Raw genomic sequence first — 15,225 nt, 5'->3', positions numbered from 1 at the left:
ACGAGTCAACATTCCTTCAAACTGAGCTTTTGACAAAAAAAAAAACAAAAACAAAACACAGAAAACAAATAAAATAAGGTCATGAAAAGGGTTCACCACAGTAGTGTGAAAGAAGCAGATTTCGGGTTTGGGGTGGAGTGGGGGGGTGTGGGGATTAGCAGGCGAGAATGAGGGGGTGGGGGGTTATTATTGCCTCAATCAGCCATTGGTAGGACAGACATTTTTATTCTACATCATTTTCCAAAAATAAAGAAAAAGGAAACGGAACAGAAATGAGACTGTGAAAAAAATCCCAAAGATTCCTCCGTGTCAGTCCCTTTGAAAGGCAGAGAAACCAAACCGTTTGAGAGTTCATGAAATGCACATTGTCCTTTAAAAAAAAAAAAAATAAAATAAAATAAAAAAAGAAGTTTGTACATTACTTTTCCTTTCGGGTTTTTTCATGTTTACCTGCATCACAAAGACACACTGTCCCCTACGGGCGTACGGAGCTGTGATGGATCTCGAAACCAGGAGAGAGGAGGGAATAAATAAACATTAAAAATAAAAAATAAAAATAATAAAAATAACGGTGAGAACACGCAACAAGAAACCTCCTTTTCCTTTTTAAATCTCAGCAACAACAAAAATAAAATAAACAGTAGTAGGAAAGTAATAGTCAAAAAGAGAAAAAGAAAATCTTTTCTTTTTTTTTTTTTACAAGTTGTCATTGCGATGAGGGAAAAGGTTGAGTACCACCGAGGAATGCTGTACCTTCTCTCTCCCTTTTGGGGAATGGGGGGTCAAATTGGTCGTACCCCCCCATGCCAACCCAGCCCCACCCAATGTCCTGGAGATGAGCATCAGCTGAAGGGATTGAGGAGCCAAGCAACCAACCAATACACCAGCTGTTACCGGGGCGACCTCTCCGTCCAATCAGAGTGGTGGGGGCGGGGCGAGTGGGGGGGAGTGTGTGTTTATTAGTACATTATAGGTGTCTTCATGTATCCTCTGTTTTCTATAGAGAGACAGAGAAAAGAAAGGACATTAAAATAAAGCTTCAAGGTTTCCACAAAACAGCATTGTCTTTTTAAAAATCAAAAGCAGATGCATGGTCAAATTTTATTTTTAATGGCAGTGACCCTTCATCAAGTTACATTATTTACAGAAGAAATTTAGGTTGAACACCTCGTCCCATCTTGGAATCGAACCTGTAGCACTAAGACCGGGGCCTGCATTCATAATGCAGTGGAGGATGGGCCCCACCTTTGTAGCTGGGTTCCTCCCGAGATTTCTTCCCTTTGGGGAGTTTTTTCATGCCACAGTTTGAGGGTTTTTCTCCCCACTGGGAGTTTTTACCTGATGTACCTGCTATTTGGGAGTTCAGGCCTGGTGTGTGCTCGGTTTGCTGTTTCTTGTCCTTTATTTTTTGCTACTTTATAAAGCATGTTTGTGACAGTTCTCTGTAAAAAAAAAAAAAAAAGCGCTACGCAAATAACAATGAATTTAAAAAATGGAACTGAATAAAGAGTCTCTCTGTTTGAAGCGCTAATTTAGGACCGGGTTTTCCCCGTCCAAATCCTAACCTTATCTATTATGAGCTAAAAAGGCAAAACCAGTGCTATCGTCCTTGCATTCAGTTTGTCTGGCAGTAGGCTGTGCTGGAACATTTTTATACGCTTCCCCCCAGAATGGTGAGGTCACCACGACAACATTAGCAACAATCTGGCACAAATCCAGGTCCCACTCTTTGGATGACAGTCACATGATCTGCCACTTGTACGTACTGACAGTCTAATCGGGGTACTGTCCAATTTACACAGTTGGTCACATGGCCTACGCAACACAGTTACAGCCAATGGTGAGCAGGCCCAGAGATTTCAGATTACAGGCGGAAACCCTTAGCATTAATTTGAACTTCCTTTGAGCAGAAAAGGATGCAGGAGGAAGTAACGTGCTGTTGCAGTGCAGCTCGAGAGACAAGACAACCACAGTCACACAATTCACATACAATACATGCCATCTCGAAAAACTTTTTTTAATCAATAATCGATGTAGTACCAGGATTATCCCAGAACAAAAACGTGAATGAAAATAAATACAATTTAACAATAATAATAATAATAATGTCCAATAAAATGGAATAAAATCCAATAAAGCGTATAGTTGAACTTTACACATTAATCAAACACGCAGGAACAGAAATATTCTGCAGATGGGACGGGGAGGGCGAAATCTGCCGGGGAACAGGTCAGTGGGAGTGGCACGGGACCGATAATCTGGACGCGCTGCGTACACTTCAACAGGAAACAGGAAGGAACGCGGTAATTAGCCAGCGTTCCGTATTACCGCTGTTGTTGTTATCCTCCACGGGTGCGCACTGCATCCCTGGAATTCCGCAGAAATGAGTTCACGTGCGCTCAGGATGTGAACGTGCGAGGCAATCAGAGAGATACCATCAGCTACACGACACCCCCCCCCCCCACAGGAAAAAATACCCTCCCGTAAACATTTGCAAGAGCGGTGTTGTTATTGAAATCAAGGATATTTACATCGATTTAAACGGCGTTTCCCAGTTACGTAAGTGGATTGTTCCTGGGAAATGATTTATTTTTTTTGCGGTACGGTAAATACTGTAAAAACCAATCTGGGGCTTGGAACCCACAGCCATGTGGATGTAATTTGGAGAGAGGACGTGCAGACAGATGGCCGCGCCTTCCCTTCGACATCGGGGGGGGGTGCGTTTGCGTTTTGCCCGTGCCTGTTCCTGCCCTTGAGGGGAAACCTGCTGAAACACCTGTTCCTGGCTTCCTGACTTCTGGGAACCAACGCTTCTCCGGGGGGGGGGGAGGGGGGGGGGGGGGCGTGTAAACCCAAGCACAGACGACATTAGGACTGCATCCTGGCGCAAAATCTCTCCCACATGCCGCCTTTAACAACACCCAGAGCGTCACTGATTCTTTGTGGGCACAAGTTAAACGTTCTTTTTTTTTCTGCTTCAAGAGGAACATACGCAGTAAAAATATACATTTGAATATACATTGTAGCTGGCAATATAGCTAATTATTTTTTGATTGCAAGGGTAGTGAAATGTCACAAACTGGTTTATCTGTGGACTAAATCTTTTCCATTGGCGAAGTTGCCCTCGAGAGTCAGACTGAGGGGCCTTCCTTTGCCCAGATTACAAGGCCATTGGAACCCTGCCATTGGCTGAGCGTGCAACCAATAATTCTGATCCAACGGCACCAGGATGGGGGATTCAAGGAAATCCTCAAGATCACCTCCATGCAGTGATGTCACAATGGCATTGTGATGTCACTAACCCAACGCGCTGGCCCGCAAGCCTTAACATTTCACACCAACGGCCGACTTACACAGCTGTGATCAACACAATATATATACTTCCCTGTGAAAAGTTATATATTATTATACACACTGTATACCCTCACAATATAGCTAATTACACACCAGATTTGTGCGCAGATGCTGGCCTGCTCTAAACACACACACACACAGTGCACCACATCTTTCATGTTACAATTGGGGGGTGGTGGGGGGGTGGTGTTATCCATAATTACTCTAACCCCCCTCCCCTCCCCACCCACTTCCCCCCCCAGCCCACTGGCCCCATTATTTTGTGCACACACTGCAGACACCCAGAGCGCAGACACGGGACTACAGCACGCTCAGGAACCTGTCCCTGAACGGCTGCGAATTCTACTCACTGACCAATTACTGACCCGAAACAACTTCTTTTAGAAGAGAGAGAGAGAGAGAGAGAGAGAGAGAGAAAGAGAGAGAGAGAGAGAGAGAGAGAGAGAGAGAGAGAAAAAGAGAGAAACAAACAGAAGAAAGCGAGGGAGGAGGAGGAGGAGGACGGCCCCCCCGGGCCCCGTTTGCCGGGCGCGAGCGCAGTGTGCAGTCGCCGCTCGTTTCGCGGTTTCGGCCTCGTTTGCAAACGCATAATTAGCTCGGGCGGTTGGTCCGCCCGTTGCCATGGAACAGGTACCATACCTGAGATGATAAAATGAGGGGGAAGGGAGGGGCTGGGGGGCGGGGGTGTTCATTTTAACAACGAAACGAGGGCACTGCGATTTAAATGCACTCGTGAGTTAACATGAACAACACATAATGACACCCTCCCCCCCCCCAAATCCATTTCACTTCACTTCTTCCTCCCTCCCCCCCACCCCCCCTCCTTTTTGTCACTCCCTCCACAATTTCCCCCTCTTGTCTTTTAGTCTAATAGTGTAATAGGATGTTTTTTCTTTTCTTCTGTGTTCAGCAGTTTCTGCGCACCTCGACCCGTCCTGATTAATTCATTTTTTTTAAAAAGAAAGACCTTGCGCCAGCATAACGAGCAGGGGGGGTGGGGTGGGGGGGCACGAGGTGGTCGGTGTGGTGGGGGGGTGTGCGAGGTGGTCGGTGTGGGGTGGAGGGGCGCGAGGTGGTCGGTGTGGGGTGGGGGAGGGGGGTAGGGTAGGGAGGGAGCTGAAATCGGGAAGAAGGGGGCGTCGGTTCTGAACTCTCCATGGCGACTCGAAGGCCTTTATTAAAGGCATCGCTCGAGCCGCGCGTCGCGTGGAGGCCTGACGCCGCGGCGCGGGGGGGTTAAGCAGGACGGGTTAATCACATCTCCCCCTCGGCGTTAATGCAGCAGCCCGCTGAACACAGCTCCTCCCGCTCGTCCCCTGAACACGCTCAGGCGAGGTCCCCTCCAGGCTCCCAAGCGCTCCTGTATTTTATTCAGTTTTTTGTTTTTGTTGCACATTTCGGTTTTTTCTGCACATTAAAGTGAAAGCCATCTGCACAGAGGGTGTTCCCCTGTGTGCACCGAGGAGAGAGAAAAAAAAACCTCCAGCACTCCATAAAAACCCCCCAGAGGTACGATGGTGTGGTCAGTAATTCAGGGTAAAGTCAATATCACAACCGCTAAATGTCACACATTACGGTAAAACTGGCACAAGCAGTCAAATACTGTAAGCAAAACAGAACGAGAGAAAGATAAAGAGAGAAAGAGAGAGAGCGATAGAGAGAAAAAATACACTGCAATCAAGACACAAGAGAGCTAGATAAAGACATATTTCCACGCGGGGATCTAACATTCACGTGAGCAGCGCATGCGAGTACAGCATATGACCCTAAGCCTCGCCACTGCCCAGGGACAAACAGACCTCGCAGAACTCACTCCAGCGAACCTAGACTCTGAAGGCTCCTGTCCCGGGTGGGAGGGTGCGGTCGAGCGAGGTACGCACCCCGAATTTCTTCAGTAAACCGAGGTCACGCGGGAGAAGGTCAGCCAAATCTGACCGGGACAAACGGTTAGCGCTGGTTTCGGGGGGGGGGGTCACGTGACTCCGGGTCAAAGGTCAAAGGGTCAGAGGTCGCGCGGACAGTACCTTGTATGGCTGCGTTCTCCTGCTGGTTCCCGTTCTGCTCCGTCTCCACCTCCGGAATCACGGCCTCTGCGATGGGAGAAGACGCTCGTTTAAAAGGCCCGCTCACCTGCACCGTTAATCAATCACCTGAGTGGCCAAAGCGTAACCTTATCAATTCACACTTAGTCTATGCACACGCGAGGCCACTTAAGAAACACTAATGAGGCGTTTTGGCAGATAGCTGCCAAGCTGAACGTAAACGGCAATGCAGAGTCATGCTTTATCAATCACACAATCATAGTTCATAAACTCTGCACAACAGCAAAAGGGGATCATGACCAGTTGTTGCTGAGCACCTTGTGACAGTGTTGACAGAGTGGTTAGCAGTTAGCGGCGGTTAGCGGTGGTTAGCGGTTAGCGGCGGTTAGCGGTGGTTAACAGTTAGCAGCGGTTAGCAGTGGTTAGCAGTTAGCAGTGGTTAGCAGTTAGCGGTGGTTAGCAGTTAGCGGTGATTAGCAGTTAGCGGCGGTTAGCGGTTGTTAGCGGTGGTTAGCGGTTGTTAGCGGTTAGCGGTGCTTAGCGGTTAGCGGGGTGTCTACGCGCATCGTGATTGGCCGAGCCTATCCTCGCGTACGGCTCGTCCCAGCGACCGGCAGCGCAGTCTGTCAGCGAGGCCCCACCGCCGGGCTCGTCGGCGTCGCCGAGGCAACGGTGCGCGAAAAGGAAACGCCGCTTCCTGAATAAATTCCCCGCCCTAATCAGCCCGTTCGCTAAACGCAAGCAGATGTGCGTTCCGCTCGGGGAGCCCGCGAGACTTCCGCGTAATCCGTCCGCTTAAAAATGTTTACAGATAAAACCCGCGGAGGAATCAGGCGGCCATTACAATTACTCGCCGTTTTTAAACGGCGGCAGGTTTGCTTCCCGGCCCTTGAGATAAGCATCCGCCGCGGAAACCCGGCCAGCCGTGGCAACCATGACGACAACGGCAGCAAAAGAGAAACAGGGACTCTTTCAGAGGAGGGGGAGTAGTGCACACACACACACACACACACACACACACACACACAGAAACACACACACACACACACAGAAACACACACACACACACACACAGAAACACACACACTCACACACACACACACACACACACTACACACACTCACACACACACACACAGAAACGTTGTAAATGATCAAGACGGAGCTGTGAGGAGGTGCATAGCTTGTGAGGAGAGGAGGAGGTGCAGAGTGTGAGTACAGGAGAAGGCGCAGGGCCTGTGAGGAAAGGATGAGGCGCATGGCCTTTGAGGAGGGGAGGAGGTGCAGAGAGAGCTATGAGGAGGCACTGAGCCTGTGAGGAGAGGAGGAGGCGCAGGGCCTGTGAGGACAGGAGGAGGCGCAGGGCCTGTGAGTACAGGAGGAGGCGCAGGGCCTGTGAGGACAGGAGGAGGCGCAGGGCCTGTGAGTACAGGAGAAGGCGCAGGGCCTGTGAGTACAGGAGGAGGCGCAGGGCCTGTGAGGACAGGAGGAGGCGCAGGGCCTGTGAGGACAGGAGGAGGCGCGCTCACCGTTGAGGCTCATGCGGAGCGTGTCGGGGGAGGTGGCCTGCTTCAGCGCCTGCTCCACCTGCTCCCGCCGCTTGGACTCGAACTCCAGCGCCTCCTGCAGTTTCCTCTTGGCCTTCTTCTCCTTCTTCAGCCGCTTCTGGATGGAGGCTGAGAGAGAGAGAGAGAGAGAGAGAGAGAGGGAGAGGTGAATGTCTGGGAGAAGTGAATGTGTAGACTCAGTATACAGAGTACACCTACTCTCTCAGAAACCCAAAGTCCTTCTCACACGAACACACACACACACGCACACACACACTCACACTCACACTCACACATGCACACACACCCACACCCACTCACACACACACTCACACTCGCACACACACACACAAACACACGCACACACACACACACACCCGCACACACACGCTTGCCCTACCTCTGCTCTGTAGCTCAGAGGTGAGCTGTCTCTCCAGGCTCTCCCTCATCTCCCTCTCTCTGTACAGCTCCATCTTCAGCTCCTTCTTCTCCTGCTGGATCTGTTTGTCCTGAACCCGCGTGTTATCAACCGCCACCTTCAGGAGGCCCTGGGACACACACACAGCACAGAGACTGTAATATACCTGCACATCAACAGGCTCTGAACTAGACAGACACACACACACACACACACGCACACTCACACACGCAGAACAGAGACTGTAATATACCTGCACATCAACAGGCTCTGAAATAGACAGACAGACACACACACACACACACACACGCACACACACAGCACAGAGACTGTAATATACCTGCACATCAACAGGCTCTGAAACAGACAGACACACACACACACACACACAGCACAGAGACATATATACCTGCACCTCTGAGACAGAGATCCAGACACACACACACTCACACAGCACAGAGACATATATACCTGCACATCAACAGGCTGAAATAGACAGACACACACACACACACACACACACACACACACACGCACACTCACACACGCAGAACAGAGACTGTAATGATCGTATTGCACATGCCCTTAAACAGAACAGGGCCTTTAATATACCCCCATGTTTAGCAGGCTCTGACACACACACACACACACACACACGCTCACACAGAACTAGGTGCAGGTGCATTGTGGGACCGTACCTGGATGTTGGTGAGGAGCGTTTCCACGGAGGAGAGGCCGTCGGCGAACAGGAAAGGGGCGGGGAAACCGGGGGGCAGGCCCTGTCCCGACAGCTTCTCGAACCCGGGCCTCATCATGTGCAACGCCAGCTGGGTGTCGTCTGCACGAGCGGGGAAGGCAAGAGGAGCGGGAGGACAGCGTTACCGCGACGATTCATACCGCGTAGGCGCGTCCGCTGAGCAGACACGCTCATAGCCGCCGTTTCATTGGCTGTGCAGGCCGGCGAGCTTCTGCTGCTGCATTATGGGTTCAGCTGCGTCTGCGCTGAACCCATAATGACCACCAGTCAGTAGCACAGTCTTCTCCTGAGAAAACGTTCACTCCAGCGACACCCACCCACCCAAGGTTCTGTATCGCAGGGTTACCTGTCCCCCGGAAACGACTCACAGATCGAGGCCACGCGAGAAAAGGGAGAGGGGAATGGAGACGAAAAAAGAGACGGAAGAGAGGCAGGGAAAAAGAGGGAGGGAAAGAGAGGGAAGAGGACTAACTGCAGGTGAAACGAGAATGAAGCCGCGATAAAGCAGACCGAATAAAAGGCGGGAAACAAAGTGATGCATCATGGGAAGAACAGCGGTTCCCATTATCCCCCCCCCCACCCCCCCCAAAATGCATATGGCCGAGGCGCTCAGGAGGCGGGGTTAATCTGAGAAAGGGGCGGAGACAGCTGCCCTTATCTCCCTGCGCAGCAGATGCTCCTGGTTAAAGTGCAGATTCGTCTTACTGCTGCCGGGATGTCTGGATTGATTCGCCCTCTCCCTCTCCCTGTCAGGGGGGGTACAGGGGGAACGGGGGGGTACAGGGGGGACGGAGGGGGGGGGGGGAACAGTCTGTGACATTTCCAAACTGGCCCGGTTCTGTCGTAGCAGTCGTAATGGGCATTAGTTATGATCCGCGCTGCACAACGGAGACTCCACACCAGCAGACCCTCTTCCCTGTGTGCGGTTTTTTTTTTTTTTTCATTTCTAAAACCATAAATTTTCACGTGACTGTTAGGGGCGGCCTCCACCACACCAACTCCCACAATCGCTCCCCGCTATGCGATCAAGTAGCCTAGCTTAATTTCTGTAGCAACCTCAGTTAAAAACACCCCACTCTGGAATAACCTTAACCATTTAATGTGTGAGAACACAAGTATGTGATAATAAGAATGTTCTTAACAGAACATTCTAATGCTGATGTCACAATCACTACTGGTAACCGAAAAAAAACACTGAGTTCTACAACACTGAGAATAAAAAACTGACAGGGGGCCCTCAAAAAAAACATTAGAACATAGGATTTTCTGGGGTGGGGCCCCAATGCAAGATCTGTTCAAGGGGCCCAAAATGCCTGCTGGAGCCCCTGCTGAAGGGGGGGGGGGGGGTGGTGTTCAGAGAGAGAGCTTTTATACACCTCCCCATGTGTACTTCCCGCACGTGTCTTCCATACTTCTTACTGGGGGTACTTTAGGCCAATCCATGTGTTATACAGGCACACAAGTGTGTTTGCCTAAAACATTGTCTTTCAGAAAGTGATTTAAAAAATGGCTCAATCTCATTGGTGGATGCAGCGAGTGGACTTCCTGTCTCATCGGCTCAAACCCTTTATCTGAACGAGCCTGCACTTAATTCCCTCACAGTGGAAGGTCGACTGACTGACTGACCCTTCCGTCCGTTTCCCCTCCAATCAGATTCGGCCAAACGTCCAGTTCAGCCTGACATCCAGGGTTAGCCGTCCAATCAGAAATCAATTCAGTTCAGAGAAAGAAGAAAAAAAAACGGGGAACCCAAGGACTCGCTGGAGGAATTTCTCCCCCCCCCCCCCCGTCTCATCTGAGAGGAGGAACGTGCGGAAAGAAAGGTTGTAGAATTTAATAATTTGAGGAATTAAATTAATAAGTAAAGGGGAAGAGGGAGGCAACAAAGCGTGGTTTTAATTAGCGTCAGTTTCAGAGAGCTGTTTGACACCCCAACCTCCGAAGCTGATGATTATTCGGAGATTAAATTAACTTTAATGAGTTTTTTTTTAAATTTTTTTTTTTAACTCCTGCAAATTAGCCTTTGAATGGTGATACGTGGAATATTCAGTGTGAGATGAACTGGGTCAAAAGTGTCCCTATTTAACCTGAGGAGAGTTGGCATAGGGAGCTTCATGTACTGCGGGAAGAACTCTCGCTCTCCGTTTCTCTCTCTCTTTCTCTCTCTCTTTCTCTCTCTAAAAAGAACAGAACTGGTGAAGATGTATGGTGGACCAAAGGGACAACTGGTCCTGCACTCGCACAAACAGAGGACACAGACAGCTACAATGGGTGGCTCTCTATATTAAAAGCCTATTTTAAAGTTGCGGCTCAACAGCGCCCCCTTTCTTTAGGGGAAAGCACTTCAGAGTTGCCCTTCTCTCAGCTAAAAGCTCCAATGGCATTTTACATTCAGTCCATACGACTGACTGGAAAATCATAAAATGCACTTGAGTGTAATTGCTCTGCAGTGTGTATGTGTATGTGCATGCGTGTGTGTGTGTGTGTGTGTGTGTGTGTGCGTGTGCGTGCATGTGTGTGTGTGTGTGTGTGACTCAGGATCCCTGGCAACCAAATTTAGTCACCGCTTGCCTTCCACCATTCCAGGAATGCCTCTTGCATGTTCAACACTGTTTCTCTCGCCCCCCCCCCCCCCACCCCTCTCTCAAGCTAATTTGCGTTCTTTTCTTTTCTTTTTTCTTCTCTTTTTCTTTTCATAAAGCGAAGCAGGTAGCCTGGCAAACGGCTCTCCCTGGCAGCTCGCCCGCCCCACTCCTGCACCGAGCCGAGAGGCTCCAGTTTAATTAAAACTTCTCCGAAAGTTGCTTAGAACAGCAATCGGGTTCTGACGATCAAAAAAGAAAAAAAAAGAAAAAGAAAAAAAAGGCCTTTCAAAAAGCCATATGGATGTGTCCCTGTTGCTACATTAAGAGGGCAGCTTTCGGGCCCCCAAACAAACAAGCCCCCGTTCGCACCAAAGAGGGCGCAGCGCTTTTAAAAGCCAGGCCGGCTTTTGTTTGCGTATTTATGAATTCGCTTTTTCCCACAAGTGTGCTCGGAAACAGCCGCAGCGGCTGCCAGAGAGAAGTTAAGAGGCTAGCGCTTTTGAAACCTCGCCAAGCGCTTGTAGTTTAAAGTGTGCTGTTCTGGCTTAGTCAGACAGGGTGGAGGAGAAAAAAAAAATTTAAGAAGGGAAAACAAACTAGACTCTTTCGCTGTTTTTGGAAAAAGCTCTTTCGCTTAAAAAAAAAAAAAAAATTCTATTTTTTTTTTTTTACAGAGAGATTTGCCAATGTGCTTATCTCTAAAGCGGAACAATAGAGCATATTTCCATCAGAAATCATTAGACGATTTCAAATAATTTCCGTGCGACTATTTCCATGAGGGCTGAGGGAAAACTTGATTGCAACCAGATGCCTCCCGTCTGTTTTACAGAACCCCGGTCCGGAGCGGCCAAATTAGCCATTTTGTCCCTAACCCTCTGTCTCAGCTTTTCCAAGTGACACTATTGATACACTATCGATTTTTGTGTTTTTTTATTCTTCTACGGTTTATGAATGTGAATCTCTCCCCCACTCTTTCTCTCTCTCTGGATATTCTGGTACGATAAACAAAGTCATTGCATAATCTATAAAGTCTGTAAGTATTTGGACATTGACACATTTTTTTTGTTGTTTTGTATCTCTGCTCCAGCACATTAAATTTCAAATGAAACACAGAATATAAGGTTAAAGTGCAGACCTGTCAGTTTTAATTTAAGGGTATTTACACCCATCCACGAAACAGCACATTTCGCACAGCTGAAAATGGGGGGGACATAACAGAAAAACAGCTGTTTCAGTAAAATGGTAAAAAGATACAGGCCATGAAATAAAACATGTGGTGTATATGTGCACATAAAAATGCAATGGCGATTTCTGTGTTTATCATGTCTGACTATCCAGAAATGCAGGAGACTAGAGGAAAATAAACTAAATCGCCTTCTGCATAGCCTTCAGATTCACCACTGGAATTTCTGCCAGCAGATAATGACCTTTTCGAGGCCCAGTCACCTTTCGCACTGCACTGGAGAGGCCGTCACACCTGGCTCGCCTGCAGTGCATTGTGGGATTTTTAAACCCTCGGAGAGTCCACAGCACAGAAGGCCGGGGGGGGGGGCGGGTGTTAAGACTGAGAGCTAAATGCTGCAGTGGTTCACTGCTCCCCTTCAGCACGTACACAGGAGAAGCACAGATGTCTCAGAAATCCCTTCTGATGCATTAGCAAATCTTCCACATTTCAAATTTTACGAGCGCCTGTCCTTGGAGACGCCAAATTCCACCCCCCCACCCCCATCCAAGAATATCATACAGCTGCCCCTGACCCCCCCCTGGAACCCCCCCCCCACCCCCCCCGCCTTGCCTCCCGGATCCAGAAGATGATAACTGTAATAATATTACATAATATCACACGCGGTGCGACGGCGTCCTCTCGACCCCTCCGTAATGCGCAGGAGATATCGGCGGTTAATCGCGGTTTATTTGCGGTGCGGACCGACTCGTTGGCGGGAACAGACCGTGCCAAACGCCCATGCCATGCGCAGGAGACGAGGTCGGCTCTGTCTTAACGAGCGAGAGCCAATCGGGCGAGGCGAGACTGGAGCCCGCGCCTCCCGCTCGACCAGAGACCCCGAAGACGAACGCGTCAGCAGTCGGCCGAAGGCGGAATCGCCCCCCCAGCTAAGGGGCAAACGTCGTTACTTTGAACCCGAGGGTTCGTGCTGCCAGAGAGCGTTGTCACGGTAACCCGCTACAAGGCTTTACCGCGCCTCGCCGTGCTTGCTAGCGAACTGGCGGAGCTACTGGCTGGAGGGTGGTAAAGGGGAAGGGGGTTGGTGGGTGGTGGGGGTGGTGGGGGTCCCGGTCCTGCGTTTTTGGAGTAGGTCAATGGTGCCGCTAATGGTCCACATATGAGGGGACCCCCGAAAAAGCAGCCGGGGGTGCTAAGATGAAAGGGGCAGAGTTCGCCAGCTACAGAGAGAACTGGGGCATGGGGGCGGGGGAGGGGGTTGGTGGTGCATGTAAGGGGGTTAGAGCCCCGTACTTACAAGACCACTCTTTCTCTCTCTCACTCCCTCTCTCTCTCTCTCTGCCTCTCAGTGTCTCTCTCTCATATTGCCCAGAGAGTGTGATTTATAGGCTGGGAAATTTGGGTTTGCTGAGCGGGGTACTGCACGAAGCGTGCGGGCCCCGGGCCCCGCGGCGGGTCATCCATCACCCCGCACACGCGTGTCCCGCCACGAATCGCATGGGCTCCAAAACCCCCCCCCCCCCCCCACCCGGCCTCCCCACAAAAACCCACGGCAGACCACATGCGATCACATACAGTACAGCACAAACAAGCCGGCCCTTCTGCTTAAAACTGCCATGTTACGTTTAAAACAACACAGAAGGAACAACACATTCATTTAGACTTTTTTTTTTATTTTTTTAAAAATAAATAAGAAGCTTGCTAATTGGCTGGGCTTTGAGCAGGTGGGATGGGGTGGGGTGGGATGGGGTGGGTGCTGATGGGGTGGGGTGGGGTGGGGTGGGGTGGGTGCTGATGGGGTGGGGTGGATGCTGATGGGGGTGGGTTGGGGTGGGTGCTGATGGGGGTGGGATGGGGTGGGGTGGGTTGGGTTGGATGCTGATGGGGGTGTCATTCGGAGTCACGCTTGTGGTCTAAGGAGGAGATGACAACCTGGGCTCCTTTTCGACTCGACGAGATTCCATATGGAGCAGCTCAAATATTTAAGAAGAAAAAAAACTCTCTGACACAAACCAGACCGAGCCTTGGGAATACGGTGGGGGGGGGGGGGGGGGAGCGAGGGGGGGCAGGGTGAGGGGGGGGGGCGGTGTCTGAAAAGCAAATCCGTCTTACGCTTTAGAGAGCATGCTCGCCCAGGTGTGCCAATGCCACGTGCCCGCCCTCGCCCGTCTGCGTAACCGCTGGCACTTCCCCAGGACCCCGGGGTGCTGACTGAGCCGAGGTGGGATTCGGGGGTGCCGTTAAGGACGTTCGCGCGGGGCGACGTTTTACGTTTTCGTTCGAGGGAAGCCAACGACGATCGGACCGCGTGCGTGTGTCAAATGTGTCACAACAGCACGAGTGCAGGTGTAAGTGAGATGGGATGGGATGGGATAATTTGTGTGAGTGTGTGTGTGTGTATGTGTGTATATCTGTGTGTGTGTGTGTGTGTGTGTGCGTGTGTGTGTGTGTGTGTGTGTGTGTGTGCGTGCGTGCGTGCGTGCGTGCGTGCGTGTGTGTGTGTGTGTGTGTGTGAGTGTGTGTGTGTGTGTGTGTGTGAGTGTGTGTGTGTGTGTGTGTGTGTGTGTGTGTGTGTGGGGTGTGTGTGTGTGTGTGTGTGTGTGTGTGTGTGTGTGTGTGTGAGTGTGTGTGTGTGTGTGTGTGTGAGTGTGTGTGTGTGTGTGTGTGTGTGTGTGTGTGGGGTGTGTGTGTGTGTGTGTGTGTGTGTGTGTGTGGGGTGTGTGGGGGGGGGGGGGGTTACATTGTGCCCGTGTGTTTTCAGACACAGAAAGAAAGACAAAAAAGGGAGAGAGAGAGAGAAAACATGTGCCTGCTCTGAAGATATAAATGAATAACCACCCCCGACCCCCCCACCCCTCCACCCCTCTACCCCTCCTTTGTACATCCTGCTCTTCAAAGGCCCCAGTCACTGACCTACATCCAGGGCCATTTGATGCGGCCTGGCTTTTATTCTGCCCTGTTCACAAAATCAAGGCCCTCCTTTGTGGCAGACAAAAGGAGCCCAGGTCAGGGCCGGAGGGGGACGAGGGGGATGGAGAGGGGGGTGGGCGTGGGGGCGGGGGGGCGGGGGGGGGGGGGGGGGCGGGAGGGGGCTCTGGGGCAGAATCTTTGTCCAGCGCATTAATAAAACACGCTCTCTCTCTCCAGCCAGGTGTGTGCTGAAGCGCCCTTACGGGCCTGCAGGGCATCTGCTCTGAGTCTGCTCCCAGCAGCCTCTGCTGCACGCCAACCCGCCGTCCGCCAACGATGCAGAGAGCGCAGGGAGGACTGCATACGCACACACACACATATATACACACACACACACGCACGCACACGCACACAAATATACACACACACG

General features: G+C 50.8%; 1 protein-coding gene across 1 annotated transcript in view; it reads right to left on the bottom strand.

Annotated features, from left to right (window-relative positions):
• Window positions 1–680: 680 nt before the first annotated feature.
• The window catches only part of LOC118224308 (dachshund homolog 2-like), a 97,042-nt gene continuing 82,497 nt past the window's right edge, over window positions 681–15,225 (bottom strand). Inside the window, exons 8-12 of the mRNA XM_035411723.1 lie at window positions 8,059–8,198; window positions 7,343–7,490; window positions 6,925–7,071; window positions 5,379–5,444; window positions 681–997 (exon numbers count right to left, since the gene is read on the bottom strand). Of these exons, the coding sequence (XP_035267614.1) occupies window positions 960–997; window positions 5,379–5,444; window positions 6,925–7,071; window positions 7,343–7,490; window positions 8,059–8,198 (539 nt within the window). The 3' untranslated portion in view covers window positions 681–959. The remainder of the gene's footprint in view (window positions 998–5,378; window positions 5,445–6,924; window positions 7,072–7,342; window positions 7,491–8,058; window positions 8,199–15,225) is intronic.

This window comes from Anguilla anguilla, chromosome 3 (assembly GCF_013347855.1).
Source record: "Anguilla anguilla isolate fAngAng1 chromosome 3, fAngAng1.pri, whole genome shotgun sequence".
In the NCBI taxonomy this organism is placed as follows: domain Eukaryota; kingdom Metazoa; phylum Chordata; class Actinopteri; order Anguilliformes; family Anguillidae; genus Anguilla; species Anguilla anguilla.
This window is presented reverse-complemented; position numbering and strand designations above follow the sequence as displayed.